An 18,044-nucleotide genomic window follows, 5' to 3' on the forward strand; every position below is an offset into this window, starting at 1 on the left:
TGATCGGCTTTTCCTCACTCGCGTCTGTCAGACGCAAGTAGAGGAGAGCCGATCGGCTGCTCCTCTGACAGGGAGGGTCTGTGCTGATCGATTATCAGCACAGCCCCCCCGAGGATGCCCACACTGGACCACCAGGGACGCCACCAGACCACCAGGGATACCCAGCACAAGGTATGCCACCCTAGACCACCAGGGATGCCAATCAGTGCCCACAATGGATGCCAATCAGTGCCCACAATGGGCATCACTGATTGGCATGCATTATTGTTTGGCACTGATTGACATCCATTAGTACAGTATAAAACAATACAATGTTGCCTATCAGTGCCCATCCGTGCCGCCTATCAGTGCCCATCCGTGCCGCCTATCAGTGCCCATCCTTGCCGCCTATCAGTGCCCATCCGTGCCGCCTATCAGTGCCCATCTGTGCCCATATGTGCTGCCTATCCATGCCCATCTGTACCGTCTATCCATGCCCATCCGTATCGCCTATCCATGCCAATCTGTGCCAGCTATCAGTGCCAATTTGTGCTACCTATCAGTGCCCATCCGTGTCGCCCATCAGTGCCGCCTATCAGTGCCGCCTATAAGTGCCACATATCCATGTCCATCAATGCCACCTCATCAGTGCCACTTCATTGGTGCCACCTCATCAGTGCCCATCAGTGCCGCCTTATCAGTGCCAATCAGTGAAGGAGAAAACGTACTTATTTACAAAGTTTTGAAACTGAAACAAAAAAAACATATTTTTTTCAAAATTTTCAGTATTTTTTTATTTGTTTAGCAAAAATAAAAACCGTAGAGGTGATCAAATATGACCAAAAGAAAGCTCTATTTTTGGGAAAAAAATATAAAAATGTCATTTGGGTACAGTGTAGCATGACCACGCAATTATCATTTAAAGTGCGACAGAGCTGAAAGCTGAAAATTGGTCTGGGCAGGAAGGTGTTTAAGTGCCAGGTATTGAAGTGGTTAAAAACTTCCAGGTCATATTTTCAGCCACAAAATACTTACTGGCTGTGCACGCATAGTCCCACAACATGGACACTGACATAACAAAAGTATTAAGTGAATCTGGGATCGACAACGACAAGCATTCTTTTTTTATCTGTGAAATTTTGACAATTCAGGAGCGCATGAAGGCCATGGAGGAGAGGCAAGGTCAGGGCAGGCTATGAAGGGGGTGCAGGAGATGATCAGTGCCACAGTCAGGGCAGCGCAGTCCTGTGCCAGTGTCCCACAGTGCCAACCTGTGCTTGAGCCCCTCCCTCTGCCGGCCCTTACCCCCATCTATGCAGGGCTCCACTGCAGTGGTCCAGAGGTGCCAGTCCAGTGCTGATCCTCAGCCATGGTGCTGGCACTGCCTGCTGATTAGCTTCTCCGCTGCTATCTCCCTCACTGTTTGAAACCAGCACCGTGATAGAGACTGAGCACTGACACCAGCACCGTGATAGAGAGCACTGACACCAGCACTGATACCAGCAACTCACTGAGGGACCCAAAAATATGACACCGTTCAATCTCTTCAAACAGGAGGGTACGGGCATATAGTACGGTGTGCTTTTTTTGTACAAGGAAGTGAGCCAAAGGTAGAAAAAAGGTCAGTGTGCTAGATTAAATAAATCGTTTATAGAGTTATGCATATACATGGTCTACTGGTCACATGTGTTGAATTCCTCCGAGATCCATGCCTCCTTAATTTTTATAAATGTGAGGTAGTCAACACTGTCGTGAGCTAGACAAGTGCGCTTATCGGTCACGATCCCCCCTGCTGCGCTGAACATCCTTTCGGACAGGACACTGGACGAGGGGCAAGCCAACAGTTCCATTGCAAATTGGGCAAGCTCTGGCCAGAGGTCAATCCTGGCCACCCAGTAATCCAGGGGTTCATCACTTCTCAGAGCGTCCACATTGGCCGTTAACACAATTTAGTCAGACACCTGGCGGTCTAGGCGTTCCCTGATGCTGGATCCGAATGAGACCTGTCGATGGGTCGGCTGAAAGAATGAACTCATATCAGAAGTCACCAACACATCTTCAAACCGCCCTCTTCTTGCAGGTGCTGTTGGATTGGTACCCGTAACTCTTTCTCTGGGAGTGGGAATTCCTCCTCTGCCAGCTCACGCAAAAGCAGAATGCAGCATTTCTCGAAACAAGGCCTGGAAGTGCTCCATTCTGACAGCCCTCTGTGATAGTGGTAACATTTCCGCCATTTTGTGTTTGTACCGGGGGTCTAAATACATTGCCACCCAGTACTGGTCCTTGACCTTTATGCTTTTTATACGGGAGTCCCTGTTAAAACACTGGAAGCTGCTCATCATTCAGGATAATATCGTCCTCCTCGTGACCCTCGTATAATAGATGGGCTACTATCCCCCATATTGTAAACATATATCTTAACCACTGCTACGTCCCCATACTTCCCCCAGAAAAGGAGACCACACCAAACTGGAGTAAATAATTGGCCGTAGCAGCCAATTAACTTTGTTTATTAAATATTCAAATAAATTAACATCAATAAACATAACTGTATAAAAACTGTAATAAAACTGTAGTATCCGTTAACTCCACCCGTTGGTCTTTGCAGGAAAAACCCACCACTCTAAACACCATCTCCAATCCGGCACTGCGGTACCTTAAAACTAAAATAGGCCTCCAGCTGACCTGCTGGCTCGGAGACACAAACCACTGACCGCAGTGCACCCGGTAACCACCTTCCAGCTAAAACCACCGTTAGCTGGACCACCACCCACGGGCCCCATATCACCAATGAGTCCCGCCCTCTTCCATAACTGGGGTTTAACCTCCACCCGCAAAGACCAACACCACGCCACAGCACACCAGGGGAAAACCTTACCCTTGTGTGCCCCGCCAAACCCTCAAGGCTCTCTGAATCCCATCCTGCAACCCCAGGGCCCACAAGTCAATCCCAACATCGTTCAGGTGCACACCATCCCACCTCAGGTACCGCCACGTGTCCACCTCCAGTTCCAAGTGGCGAACACCCAACCCCCCATTCCTAACCACGAAGCCACTGACCTCCTTGTTCACCTTTTTTCTTACCCTATTGAGCTTGTCGACAGACCTGGCAAACCTCCATGAGGTCCTAGCCACCATGTCTGACCACACGATGACCATATGCGGGTAGGCCAACCGAAGCTGCCAAAAATCAAATTTGATATCCCGCACCAGGTCCAACATAGACTTAAGGCCTAAGACATTGCCCCCGACGTGTAGGACCAACATGTCAGGAGGCCTACTCAGACGTGCAAACTTATGCACTTCCGCAACCGTCCTCCCCCACAGCATACCCGGCACCCCAAACCACCTGATACAGGCATCTTGTCTGGAAAAGCCGAGCTGCCTCCCCTCGGGTCGAACATCTCCTCTCCTAGCCCCCCAATACACGTAGGAATGGCCTACAATCCAGACCAGGCCCTGAGCTCCACCTGTAAGAAAAGAACAAAACAACCCCATAACAGTCTGTACCACCCAAAACCATGACACTCACCGAACCGTAATGCCCCCCCCCCAACCAACATCAGTTAAACACCCAGCAGATGGGGCGAACATACGATCGGAACCTCCTCGACTCCCACCTCCCAATCCGTTTGACAGCCGCCTCGTCCAACCCCCACCTAACCGCTTCCGTCGCAGCCCCTATACGAAACGAATGGGAAGAAAATTGCTGATCACCCAGCCCCAATGCCGCCAAACACTTCTTAAACACTGCCCCGAATTGAAACCTAGAGAGCGATGACCCATCCTGATGCACCAGCAACGACCCCCCCACCTCCGGCCGCAACGCCAAAAAAACCCCCTCACCAGCTCCACTGGGCACAGGGGAGAACCTTGCAATGCAAAAATTTGCACCTTCCTGCCCCTGCCCCGCTGATCTGTTTTCGACCACCACAACCATATTGACAGCCTGTCCGCCCCGCAAACCAAATCCACCACCCCCAACCCCCCATGTTGTCGCTTCGAAGGGCTCACCAACTCACTAATCCTGAACGCCCCAAAAAATGCTAAGGCGAATGCTGCGCGGAACAACACCACCTCATAGACCGATGAACAGGTGACCCCCACCTGCGTCAACAACCTGCCCAGCAGCGCAAAAGACACCGGCCGTCTCGTGTCCCTGCTCGGCTTGGCGCGCCTGTAACCCCTCATCGCCTGCTTAACCCAGAAATTCTTAGTCAGATCCGGCCAGCCCTGAAACTTAAACCAAAACGCCAGACCAGCCAACTTCTTGTCCAGCCCTGACACTGACACCCCCCCTTCCATCTGCCTCGAAACAAAATACAAAACCAGCAGCCGCTGATCTCGCGCCTCCTGCCCATCCTCCACCTCCCGGACCACAGCCAACCATTCTCCCCACACCCTAAGGTATGCTGACCACGTAGCTTCGCTCACCGACCTTCTGATCCAACCGGAGAGTCGTCCAAGGCAATCTTCCATAGCCACTCGGGACAAGGGACCCCGCACAGCTCCGCCCCCGGTGCCAACTCCCGGAATCGATCCCACTGAAAGCGAGACAACGCATCAGCAATGACATTCTCCACTCCCAGGAGATGAACAGCATAAATGAACACGTTCAACTGCAGGCACCGCAAGACGAGGTGCCTGAGTAACCAGACCACGGGGGCGACGTCGCCGCCACCTTGTTAATCACCTGGACCACCCCCAAATTGTCACCATGAAAACTAACCTTCAGGTTTCGAAACGCATCCCCCCACAACTCCACCGCCAGCACCACCGGAAACAGTTCCAGCAATACCAGGTTCTTCACAAACCCTGCCTCCTTCCAAGAGTCCGGCCACGGTCCAGCGCTCCACTTACCCTGAAAGAAGGCCCCAAAACCTGCCGCCCCCGCCGCGTCCGTGTACAATTCAAGATCAAAATTGCTTACCGGACCCGACATCCACAGCGCCCTGCCGTTGAAATTAGCCAGGAACGCGTGCCAGCACTCCAAGTCCTCCCTGTGAACCTTCCCCAAGCGCACGTAGTGCTTAGGTGACTTCACCCCCGCGGTACTAGCCGACAGCCGTCGGCAAAACACCCTTCCCATCGCCAAAATGCGACACGCAAAATTCAACTTGCCCAGCAGCGATTGCAAAGGCCTGAGTTGAACTTTCCGCAAACCAATGATCCCGCGAACTTCCGCCTTCAGTGCCATCAACTTGTCCTCCCGTAGTCGACACTCCATCCTGTCCGAATCTAGCACTATGCCCAAAAAACTCAACACTGTCGCCGGCCCCTCGGTCTTTTCCGGTGCCAACGGGACGCCAAACTTCTCTGCCACGTGCTCCAACGTGGCCAAAAGGACCGCACACACCTCCGATGCAGGCGGGCCCACGCAGAGAAAGTCGTCCAAGTAGTGTATGATCGAATTCACTCCCGCAACGTCTCGCACCACCCATTCAAGAAACGAACTAAACTGCTCGAACAGCGCGCAGGACACCGAGCAACCCATGGGCAAGCATCGATCCACGTAGTATTTCTCCTGCCAGAGACAACCTAACAGGCGAAAGCTGTCCGGATGAACCTGGAGCAAACGGAACGCCGACTCCACATCCGCCTTAGCCATCCGTGCCCCCTGTCCGTACTTGCGTACCCAAAACACAGCAGCATCAAAAGACGTGTAGGAGACTGCACAAACTTCCGGATAAATCGCATCATTCACCGAACCCCCTTTGGGAAACGACAAATGATGTATTAACCGAAACTTGTTGGGTTCCTTCTTTGGCACCACACCCAAGGGCGATATTACCAAGTCCGGAATCGGCGCCGCCGAAAAGGGACCTCCCATGCGACCCAACGCCACCTCCTTGCACAGTTTTTCCGTAACCACGTCCGCATGCTGCAGAGCCGATCGCAAATTGCGAGCGACTGGGGGAGCGGCGACCAGTCTGGATGGAATACGAAAACCCTCTGAAAACCCCCGGGCCAGCAACTGGGCCGCCTCCCTATCGGGATACCTATCTAGGAAAGGCCGCATCTTTTCCACTCTCACCGGCGTTTTCCCCCTTTCCAACCGAATCTCCCGGCCGACCTTTTCCTTGCTTAAAACAGCGGGACAGGGGGTGTCCGCCGCCACAGCCAGAACATTCGTGCTTGTACTTGCACGACCCCCCAAACTTGCAGGCTCCCTCGTTAAACTGCCAACACAACCCCTTTTTTCTCGCGGCCGATAGTCCGGGGCTGGCGGACCCACCGCCCCCCCCTGGAAAAAACGGACTCGCCGGTCTCGCGGAAGTCATCAGCCGCATCCAAAGACTGATGTCCTTGTGGTCCCACCGCAAGGACGGGCGGATCGCCCTACGCTGTCGGAATTGTTCATCATACCGCAGCCATGCCGTTCCCCCGTAGACTCGATATGCCTCTCCCACGGCGTCCAGGTAGCAAAATAATGCCGAGCAGTGTTCCGGGTTCTTCTCCCCAATCACACTTGCCATGATCGCAAAAGCCTGCAACCAGTTCGCAAACGTCCTGGGAATGAGCCTATAACGCCTCTTCTCCTCATCCTCCTCCTTGCTGTCCTCCGGCCTAACCCTGTCCAAGTTAAACTTTTCCAACGGCAGGAGCGCGAAGATCTCCACGTATTCCCCTTTCCAGATCTTCTCGCGCACCTCAGGCTTTAAATGAGCTCCGAGGGGCCCCTCGAAGCACACGTATACCTGGCACTTCGCCGCATCCGCCAACCTAACCAAATCCTGCTTCTTCGCCACTTCCACAGCGGTCTCCCCCGAAGACTTAGTCGCCTCCGCCTTGTCTGACCCCCCCCACCACCTCCTTGACGGGCACCGCCGGCCCCGCCACGGGCGCCGCCACTGACTCCATCGCACGCACAGCCTCCGGTGCCCCCGCCCCCTCCCCCTGCCCCCCCCGGGGCCACCCATGCAGCTGCCGGAGCCGCAACGCCCCCCCCCACCGGGCTCAAATCTGCCCACCAATTCTTTCAAACTGGCGAGAAACCCCTGGAACCTGGAATCCGCCCCGGCTGCGTCGCTCGTTAGCGACACCGGCGGGGAAGGCACGGTCGCCGCCGACCGCCCCGCTGCCCCATGTCCCACACCCTCCACCCCCCCGTCCCCCACCCCCGACAAACAATCCCGCGAAAAAAGCAAAGCAGTCTTACCGTGATGCCTGGAGGGGGTCCCACCAGCCGAAGGTCCCGGCCCGACAGCCGCCGTCCGTCCCTGCAGCACTTCCTCGTCCGACTGCGACAGCTCCCCTTCCGAGCGTTCGGCAACCATCTCGTCTTCACCCGCCGAAGGCCCACCAGCAGATATGTCACTGGCTGCCGGGGATCCGCGGTTCGCCACCTTCCTCTGCAGCGTGCCAGATCCGCTTTTGGACTTCCGCAAAGCCTTCTTCGGCCCAGCCCATGCCTGCTCGCTGCGCCGCCCACGGCCACCGCCAGCTGCCGCCTGCATTGCACCTCTGTCCATCACATCTGCAGCCCGCCCCCCCCCACCAAAGTCCTGGAGCGCTCCGTCCGCCGCCTGCCGTCTCTCCAAGCCAGGGCGCCGTCCATCCGACCCCATCCAATCATCCATGGGCCCCCACCCTCCAGCCCCAGTCTCAGCAGCCGCAGTATCCAGTCCTCCCTGGCCACCACGTCCAGGCCCCGCCCCCGCCGACTCCAGGCTAGAAGCCAGGGCCTCTCTCCTCCTTCCAGTCCCCCTGCTGGGCCCAGCCACTGCCGCAGACAGGCCAGCGCCATCCCCCCCAAGCCTCCCAACAGTCCTCCGAGGGTGTGCGCCCCCCCTGCCCGCGGGCACCGCCGCGCGCTTCGCTGACGGCCCCGAGCAGGCCCTACCCCGCCGAACATCAGCACAGTCAATAGGGGAAGAGGGGGGGTCAGGGGAGAAGCGAGCTGGCGGCCTGGAACGCCGCGCTCGCACCGCTCTAGCACCCACCGATTCAGCCGCCGGAGTACCGCCTCCCAGCGCCGCCGACAAACGCTCCTCCAGCCATCCAGGTCCCCTGGATGCCGCCTCCGCTTTCAGCCGGGCGAAGAGAACCTCCACTCCAGCCATGCTGCAAGTTCTCTCCTCGTGGCCAGACTGATCCTGTGTGGGAAGCCACTCCCCCCTCTGGATGCCTGCTCCTCCGCCCCCTCCCCACATGACCAGAGCCTTATTTATTTAACCCCCTATTCCCTCTGTCATGCCGCCCTGCGCTTATTGCTTCTCTTTACTGTGCTCCGGGCTCTCTTTCTCCTCTCCCCATCCACACACAACAGGGATCCCAGAAAGGTTTAAAGCATGCTCTTCTTGCTCCTTCTGATCCACCCCGGCACCATCCTCCTCTGACTCCTCTTCAGACTTCTATTGTTGACTTGTCTCAGATAGAGTAGCCCCCCGGGAATTCATCCAGCATTGCGACTTCCTCATCTTTCTGCTTCTGCTCCTCCACGGCTTGATCAATAAAACAACACAATGCACGCTCCATAAAGAAGGCATAAGGTACCATGTCACTGATGGCGCCATGGCTGCGACTGACCAGTTTGGTGATCTCATCAAATGGCTGCAGAAGTCTGCATTTGTCGCGCATGAGCAGCCACTGGCGTGGTGAAAAAAACCAAGCTTCCCAGAACCTGTTCTGCCGCTGAGTTCGTACAGGTAGTCATTAACTGCACATTTCTGCTGGAGCAGCCTATCAAGCATATAGAAGGTTGAGTTCCATCACGTCGGGCAATCGCGAATAAGACGTCTGACTGGCAGATTGTGTCACCGCTGAATGTCAGCAAGGCGAGCCATGGCCGTGTAAGATCTTCTTAAATGGGCCGAGATTTTCCTTGCCTGCCGCAAGATGTCCTGGACCCCAGGGTATTTGACAACGAATCTCTGCACGACCAAGTTTAAGACGTGTGCCATGCATGGCACGTGTGTAATTTTGCCCTGTTTCAATGCGCTAAGCAGATTGGCACCGCTGTCACACACCACTTTACCAACTTTCAAATTGAGCGGTGTTAGCCACTGATCTGCCTGTGAACGCAAAGCTGAAAGGAGTGCAGGGCCAGTGTGGCTCTTGGCTTCCAGGCACAACAGATGCAGCACAGCATGGCAACGTCTCACCTGGCATGTCAAATAGGTTCTGGGGATCTTGGGCGGCGCAGCGGAAGAGGCGCTAGCAGTGGAAAAGGAGGAGTTAGCCGAGGAGGAGAGGGAGGAGGATGGAGTAGGAGGAAGAGAAGAAGAGCCAGGCCTGCATGCAATCTGTGGCGGTAAAACCAAATCTACACAGGTGTCACGGGTTACATGCTTGACGGCTGTCAGAAGGTTCACCCAGTGGGCAGTAAAAGTGATATACCTTCCCTGCCCGTGTTTGCTAGACCACGTGTCTGTGGTCAAATGTATCTTGGCACTGACACTGTGTGCCAGAGATACATTCACTTGCCACTGAACATGGCCATATAGCTCTGGGATGCCCTTCTGTGAGAAATACTTCCTTCCTTTGACCTTCCATTGTGGTGTTCCAATGGACACAAATTTTTGAAAGGCCTCAGAGTCCACCAGTTTATATGGCAGTAGTTGGCGTGCTATCAGTTCTGACAAACATTTGGCCCACGGAAGCCTGCCTTTTTCCAGAAAAACGTGAGGACAGCATGATGGAAGGTGGAGTGGAGGACAATTGTGAGGAGAGAGGAGAAGGAGAAGTAGAAGACGAGGCTGGATGGTGAGAGCCTGGAGTGTGTATTCCGTTGCTCCCACTGGGGTCGGGGATGGCAGCTCATGTGCCTTCTTAAGGCGGTCGTCCCTAGGTGAGTGTTGGGCTTACCGCGACTTATGCGTTGACTGCAAAGATTGCAGATGGCAACACTATTGTCAGCAGTGGACACGTTAAAAAAAGCCCACACTGCAGAGCCATGTGCCGGCGTCCTGGGAGCGCCAGGATTCTCTAATATTTCTAATGCCGCGTACACATGATCAAACTATCTGGTTGAAAAGTCTGGCGGACTCTAGTCCGTCGGACAATCCGCCCATGTGTGGGCTCCGGTGGACTTAGAAAGTAGTTTTGGGCGGACAATACGGCCGTGTGTGTGCTAGGCCGCCGTACTTTTGAAATGAACGGACTTTCCTGCATGGAGAAAAGCCCGTTCATTTTGACGCGGCTCCAGGTAGCTGGGACTAGCAAAGGAAGTCAGTGTTTGACATGTCGCTGGCCCCGTCACCTGGTATGGACTTAAATGGGAAGCCCTACGCCGAAAAAAAGGTACGGGGTCCCCCCAGGTCCATATCAGACCCTTATCCGAGCACGCTACCTGGCCGGTCAGGAAAGGGGGTGTGGATGAGCGAGTGGCCCCCCTCCTGAGCTGTACCAGGTCACGTGCCCTCAACATGGGGGGGTGCTTTGGGGAAGGGGGGCCGCACGGCCCCCCCACCCCAAAGCACCTTGTCCCCGTGTTGATGAGGACAAGGGCCTCTTCCCGACAACCCTGGCCGTTGGTTTCGGGGTCTGCGGGAGGGGGGCTTATCAGAATCTGGGAGCCCCCTTTAATAAAGGGGCCCCCAGCTACCGGCCCCCACCCTATGTGAATAAGTATGGGGTACAATGTACCCCTACCCATTCACCTGTGAATTTTTTATAAATAAAACGCAACACACAAGGATTTAAAAAAAAATTATTGCACACCTCCGGGGGTCTTCTTCCGTCTTGGGGGGTCTTCTCGCCAGACTCCTCCGCTATCTTCTGCTCTTTCGTTAGCTTTTTTACTAGCAGAGGAGCCCGGCTTTCTTCTTTGTCGCCTCTGCCCGGGGGTCTTCTTCTGACTTTGCGGGTCTTGTCCGCCTCTTCGGTTCTTCTTGCCGGGCCTCCGTGCCTTCTTCAGGCTCTTTTACAAATGGTGGCCCGGTGTTCTATCGCCACCGCCTTCTCTTCTTCTTGTTCTTCTTGTTGTTCTTCCTTGAGATGTTGACTCGAGCTCTCTGGCCGCAATGACAGGGACGCGGCGTGCATCGACTTATATAGGGACATCGCCGGGTGATGTCCCCGCCTATTATGATGTCACAGTCCCAGAGGACATGTCCCAGTCATTACGGCCAGAGACAGCGACAAGTCAACATCTCAAGAAGAGAAAAAGAGAAGAACAGAAGGCGGCGTAGACAGCGGCGACAGAAGACCGGGCCACCACCAGTAAAAGAGCTGGAAGAAGGAGCGGAGGCCCGGCAAAAAGAACCGAAGAGGGGGACAAGACCCCCGGATTCCGATAAGCCCTCTGCCCGCAGACCCCCACAACCAACGGCCAGGGTTGTCGGGAAGAGGCCCTTGTCCTCATCAACATGGGGACAAGGTGCTTTGGGGTGGGGGGCACGCAGCCCCCTTCCCCAAAGCACCCCCCATGTTGAGGGCACGCGGCCTGGTACGGCTCAGGAGGGGGGCGCTCGCTCGTCCTCACCCCTTTCCTGACCGGCTGGGTTGCGTGCTCGGATAAGGGTCTTATATGGACCTTGGTGGGGACCCCCACTTAGTTTTTTCGGCGTAGGGCTTCCCCTTTAAGTCCATAACAGGTGATGGGGCCAGTGACGCATCAATCTCGCCGCCAAAGGTGGCGACATTGACTTCCTTTGCTAGTCCCAGCTACCTGGAGCCGCGTTCAAAATAAACAGACTTTCCTCCGTGTTTGGGCAAGTCCGTTCATTTCAAAAATATGGCAGATAGTCCGGCGGACTATGTCCCCCAGAAAAGTCCCGTGTGTGGGCAGGTCTGCTCGTTCGGAAATTTGGTGACTTTCCGGCGGTTTCTCCCCCAGACTGGTCCACCGGATAGTCTGATCGTGTGTACGTGGCATAACTAAATCTTAGGTAAAATGTATGGTGAAAGTGTGAATCCTGGAATAAATCATTAGAAAACAGACCCCTTAATGTGCATTTTTATCATTCATGTATTTAATTGTAGAATCTTAACTTCTCCAGCTCTGATCCTAATCTCTAATTGCTTGTTGAGTCTCTGCCCTCTTTCTTTTTTGTACATCACACTGGTCCGTTCTGAATAAGCATACTAAGAGAATAGCTTCTGAAACCAGATGTTTGAGAACTGCTGTTCTAGCACTACAGATAGCAATGTGTTTTTTTTATTCTTTGCCAAAAAATTATATAAACATAATTAATTTGAAAAAATATTACTATGTTTTTTTAGCGGTTAATTATTCAAAAATAAGTGTATTACTATACATGTTTGAATGCTTCAAAATGATAAACGTTAAGAGTTTTAGCAAATTTCAAAACAGATTCATATCTGCTTCTATAGATACAGAAAATGCCTTAACTTACCTCAAGCTAAATAGGAGGGTCTTTTTCTATAATTAATAATTAGTGTATGCTAAACATTTTTGGCCTGTAAATCACCAAAGATGAAATGCATGCTACATTAAACCAAGTATAGTGTTCAGGGGTCTGACATTTTGGCTGCAACATGGTTTAAAAAGACAACATTTTAATTGTTTTTTTTTTAAATCATAGATGGTTGAAATGTAAAAGGTAATTTTTAATTCTTACAATACAAAATGGCCAGTGTAATCATTATATACAATATATTACAGCAAAAGTTTTCCTTTAACACACTGAATTACTGATTATTTTTCCATGAAGTGCCACTGAAGTAGAACATTTAAAATGTCAGAATTCTTGTTCAATTCTGTCAGCTGGTCCTAGATGTTCTTGACAATACAGTTATTAATTAGAAATTTTACACTTGGCAGTTGTCTCCTTCGATAACTGCGCACTGAGATAGCTGAAAATGCCATTAAGAAGCTAACATTACTCCATGGATAACGGGACATACAGTAAGTTACAAAAGCATATGAGCTGGTTATGTGATATTTTTTGTTACCTGTTACAGGTACTTCCACCGACCTGCAGATGGCTCAGAAGCTATGTTTGATCCAGTGTCCATAATGAATGTGGACATTCTAAATTACTGCCAGAAAGAAGCTTGGTGCAAATTGGCATTCTACCTGCTGTCCTTCTTTTACTACCTGTACAGGTAAGTTATATAATATCTCAAAATTTATTTTTTTGGTAATGAAATGTCACATTCAGTAATCAAGCTTACTTCTTTACTTCTTCTTAAAGCCGAGTTCCGATTAAAAATAATTAATAATAATAATTTAAAAGTAAATACTGCAGCTGCTGACTTTTAATAATCGGACACTTACCTGTCCCAGGGTCCAGCAATGTGAGGGAAGGAAGCCCCGCTCATCTCCCCCTCCACTCTGCAGCGCCAGTGTAACAACATATTCGGCGACCCATCACAGTTTGCTATGGAAGTGATGTTCTGTTGCCGCCATCTTGCTACACCCCACACTCGTCCACAGTAAGGATACAATAAGAAGGGGGAAAGAGGACATGTTGTTACACCCACCGGAGTTTTGCATTTTACACATATTTATAACTTGGTGCAGATGACACCAAGCTATGCAGTGGAATAATGTCCTTACAGGATGTCTCCAATTTACAAGCCAACCTCAATGCTCTGTCTAATTGGGCGACTATGTGGCAGATGAGGTTTAATGTTGAGAAATGTAAAGTTATGCACTTGGGGGCTAAGAATATGCATGCATCATACATGCTAGGGGGACTACAACTGGGGGAATCCATAGTGGAGAAGGATCTGGGGGTTTTGGTAGATCATAAGCTCAATAATAGCATGCAATGCCAAGCTGCGGTTTCCAAAGCGAGCAAAGTCCTTTCCTGTATTAAGAGAGGTATGTACTCCAGAGAGAGAGATATCATTTTGCCCCTGTTCAAATCATTAGTAAGACCTCATCTGGAATATGCAGTTCAGTTTTGGGCACCAGTTCTCAAAAAGGATATCGGTGAACTAGAGAAAGTGCAGAGAAGGGCAACCAAACTGATAAGAGGCATGGAGGAACTCAGCTATTAGGAAAGATTAGAGGAACTGAATTTATTCACTCTTGATAAGAGGAGATTAAGGGGGGATATGATCAACATTTACAAATATATAAGGGGTCCATATAGGGAACTTGGTGTCGAGTTATTCACTTTAGAGTCAACAAAGAGGACAATGGGGCACTCTTTACATCTAGAGGAAAAGAGATTTCATCTCCGAATACGGAAAGGTTTCTTCACAGTTTCTTCTTAAGAGCTGTGAAAATGTGGAATAGACTCCCTGCAGAGGTGGTTATGGCCAGCTCAGCGGATTGCTTTAAGAAAGGCCTGGATTATTTCCTAAGTGTACGTAATATAACTGGGTACTAACATTTATAGGTAAGGTTGATCCGGGGAAAATCCGATTGCCTCTCGGGGGATCAGGAAGGAATTTTTTCCCCTGCTTTAGCAAATTGGATCATGCTCTGCTGGGGTTTTTTGCCTTCCTCTGGATCAACTGTGGGTATAGAATTGGGTATATGGGCTAGTATGATATTTATTACATATATATATATATATATATATATATATATATATATATATATATATATATATATATATATATATATATATATTTTTTTTTTTTTTTTGTGGTTGAACTGGATGGACTTGTGTCTTTTTTCAACCTGACTAAGTTTGTAACTATATAACAGTAAAGTCAGTTTATATAGTGAAATACAGGACTTAGCACTCTGTCTGACTGGTTATATGTTTAATTTTAAAAGCAGCGGCATTCCTGGTCATCTCACAGGTTTAGTAATCTCACAGAAGTTCGCTGCTTTTAAAAATCAACATCTAATTAGTCAGATGGAGTTGTAAGTCCTGTATTTCACTATATAAACTCACTTTACTGTTATAAATACATGTAAAATGCAAAATTTTGGTAGGTGTAACAACATGTCCGCTTTCCCCCTTCTTATTCTATCCTTACTGTGGACGACTATGGGGTGTAGAAAGATGGCGTCGACGGAACGTGACTTCTGTAGCAAACTGCGATGGGTCACTGAATATGTCGTTACACTGGCATTGTAACTGTGAGCGCCTGGCTGTGGCTTCACCTGTAGGGCGCTCGTAGGGAGCGTGCATAGGGGAGGCCGTCATAAGAATTCACATCCACGCTGTGGCCATAGCATGGATGTCAAGTGGTTAAGCTAACACTGGTTCATTTGCATTATATTTTGCTTATCTGCACATTTCTGACAGTAATGAATTGCATTTGATGCCAGAGGATTTTATGTATATATTGCGTCTTTTAGCACATTCTTTGGTATATGGTAATATTTACCTTTATTTGCACAACAAAATTAAATTAAATTAAATTAAATGTATTATATTAGTAGCGCCATACCCACTCTTCTTTATTGCTGACATCTACTTTGGCAGTTGGTTTCGGTGGGGACAGTAGCTTGTCCCACAACTTGTAATTTTACATGTTTAGTTCATAGCGCGGCAGGACCCTTTTTCCTTTCTCAACATGGTTTTGCCATATGATAGGTGTCAGAGGTAGGCCTGCTGTACTCTCTCAGTAACAGACCTAGACAGGCACACCCCTCTCTTCCGCTGAAAAACAAATCTATGTGAGGAGACCTGTGGTGAACGGTGTGATTTACTGTTACTCCGTTATACTAGTATAGAGTACTGGATTGTGAAAGTACTAATTAATTTGTATTGAAAGAAAAAGTATTTTGGGCAATTAAAAACCCAAATAAAACACAAATAACATACAGGAGCACTGGACCATATGGAGCTAAAAATTCTTTTAACTTCATTTGGGATCTAAGCATTGAGTATTCTATTGCCTGGTACACACTAACAGTTTTTCTTGTTCAACCCAGTGGGTTGAAGGAAAAAACCCTGGCAGCTCCGGCCAGAGTTGATGTACTAACAATCCGAAGTTAGTAGCTCCCCTGCCAAGCTATGTTCTGACAGGGGTACCCCCCCACCAAAACACTCTGATCAGCCCTCTCAGCCTTTGCGTCAGAGCACTGATTGGGAGCCGGTCAGCAGCTGGTTTTGCAGCATGCTCAGCTGGCTTCTGTCCGATCCAACTAACATACACACGGGCCAAACATCAGCCGTTTTTTATTGAACTGGTTGATGTCTCCTGACATTCGGCTAAAGGATATGCTTTTATTGTGGCATACAACACCGAAGGATAAGCAATGCTGAATGCTGTGTCAAGTGGTTCATATTGAAAAGGAAACTGATTTTATTACTTAATGCTGTGTCACCTAATGATTAAGGAACACTGTTTGTGTGCTTCTGTAGGCATTTTCCCTATAAGTTTCAAAAAATACTGATGAGCGTTGATGTGCTGTAGAGTTCTTGTAAATCCATGTCCACTCAAACCAGTGAGTTCAGGAAATTACATTTTTTACATATTTCTTAAAATGTAGATAGGTTTTCCAAAGTTTTGGATAGAGTAGAAAACAAGTCGTGATTTTTAATTATTTTTTTTTTTTTTTAATGCAGTTAGGGTCCTGTTGGGAAGATTTCCCTTCATTTTCTGTCCAAGAGAAACAGTAAAAAATAAAAGACAATCTCTTCAAACTGAGGAGATATCCACACTTAGGCCGCGTACACACGGGCGGACTGTTCGCCCAACCTTGTCCGCTGAACAGTGTTTGGGCGGACAGTCCGCTCGTGTGTGGGCTTTCAGCGGACAGTTTCAGCGGACAGTTGGACGGACAAAGTCTTTCGGAAATTCCGAAAAACTGTCCGCTGAAACTGTGTTTGAGCGAACAGTCCGCCCGTGTGTGGGCCTGTCCGCTGTACTTTCGAAATGAGCGGACTGTTCCCGCTCGGAAAGTCCGCCCATTTCGAGCGCGTGTACAGGTAGGCGGGGCCCGCGAAGGAGACGTCGCGGGCTCCGCCGCCTGGAATGGGCTTAAAGGGGAACCCCAACGCCGAAAAAAATCGGCGTGGGGGTTCCCCCCAAGTCCACACCAGACCCTTGTCCGAGCACGCTACCCGGCCGGCCAGGAAAGGGGGGCGAGCGAGCGCGCCCCCCCTCCTGAGCCGTACCAGGCCGCGTGCCCTCAACATGGGGGGGTGCCTTGGGGAAGGGGGGGGCCGCGCGGCCCCCCCACCCCAAAGCACCTTGTCCCCATGTTGATGAGGACAAGGGCCTCTTCCCGACAACCCTGGCCGTTGGTTGTCGGGGTCTGCGGGCGGGGGGCTTATCGGAATCCGGGAGCCCCCTTTAAGAAGGGGGCCCCCGGATACCGGCCCCCCACCCTATGTGAATGAGTATGGGGTACAATGTACCCCTACCCATTCACCTGTGAAATAAAGTACAAATAAAAACACAACACAGGGGGAAAAAATATTTTATTGCACAGCCGGGGGTCTTCCGTCTTCGGGGGTCTTCTCGCCGGACTCCTCCGCTATGTGTGTGTAGCTCTTTTGCTAGCGGAGGAGTCCGGCTTTCTTCCTCCCCGCCGCCGGCCTCTTCTCCCGACTTCGGGGGTCTTGTCCCCCTCTTCGGTTCTTCTGCCGGGCCACCGCGCCTGGTCCGGTGGCCCGGTCTTCTGTCGCCGTCTTCCGTTCTTCTGTCGCCGCCTTCGGTTCTTCTGCCGGGCCACCGCGCCTTCTTGTAGCTCTTTTACAGGCGGTGGCCCGGTCTTCTGTCGCCGTCGCCGCCTTCCGTTCGTGTTCTTCTTCTTGTTCTTGTTCTTCTCCTGGAGATGTTGACTCGACGAGCTCTCCGGCCGGAATGCCGGGGACGCGCTGTGCGGTCACTTATATAGTGACAATGGGGCGGGGTCACATGGTATATGTCACATGGGTTGGTCACATGGGTTGATGTCACATGGGGACTATGACATCGTAAGGGGGCGGGGTCACCATGTGACATCAACCCATGTGACATATACCATGTGACCCCGCCCCATTGTCACTATATAAGTCACAGCGCAGGGCGGCTCTGGCATTCCGGCCGGAGGGAGCGACGTGTCAACATCGCCTGGAGAAGAACAAGAAGAACAAGAAGAAGAACACGAACGGAAGGCGGCGACGGCGACAGAAGACCGGGCCACCGCCTGTAAAAGAGCTACAAGAAGGCGCGGTGGCCCGGCAGAAGAACCGAAGGCGGCGACAGAAGAACGGAAGACGGCGACAGAAGACCGGGCCACCGGACCAGGCGCGGTG

The 18,044-nt window shown here is 51.2% G+C and overlaps 1 protein-coding gene across 2 annotated transcripts in view; it reads left to right on the forward strand.

The window, feature by feature from the left end:
- CNIH2 (cornichon family AMPA receptor auxiliary protein 2) overlaps nt 1–18,044 on the forward strand; it is a 484,921-nt gene that overhangs the window by 454,953 nt on the left and 11,924 nt on the right. For both annotated transcript variants that reach the window (XM_077456800.1, XM_077456789.1), the window contains one exon: nt 12,847–12,990. In XM_077456800.1, the coding sequence (XP_077312926.1) occupies nt 12,847–12,990 (144 nt within the window). The remainder of the gene's footprint in view (nt 1–12,846; nt 12,991–18,044) is intronic.

This window comes from Lithobates pipiens, unplaced genomic scaffold, assembly GCF_037356315.1.
Source record: "Lithobates pipiens isolate NorthernLeopardFrog02 unplaced genomic scaffold, aLitPip1_a1.2 Scaffold_10, whole genome shotgun sequence".
Lineage (NCBI taxonomy): Eukaryota > Metazoa > Chordata > Amphibia > Anura > Ranidae > Lithobates > Lithobates pipiens.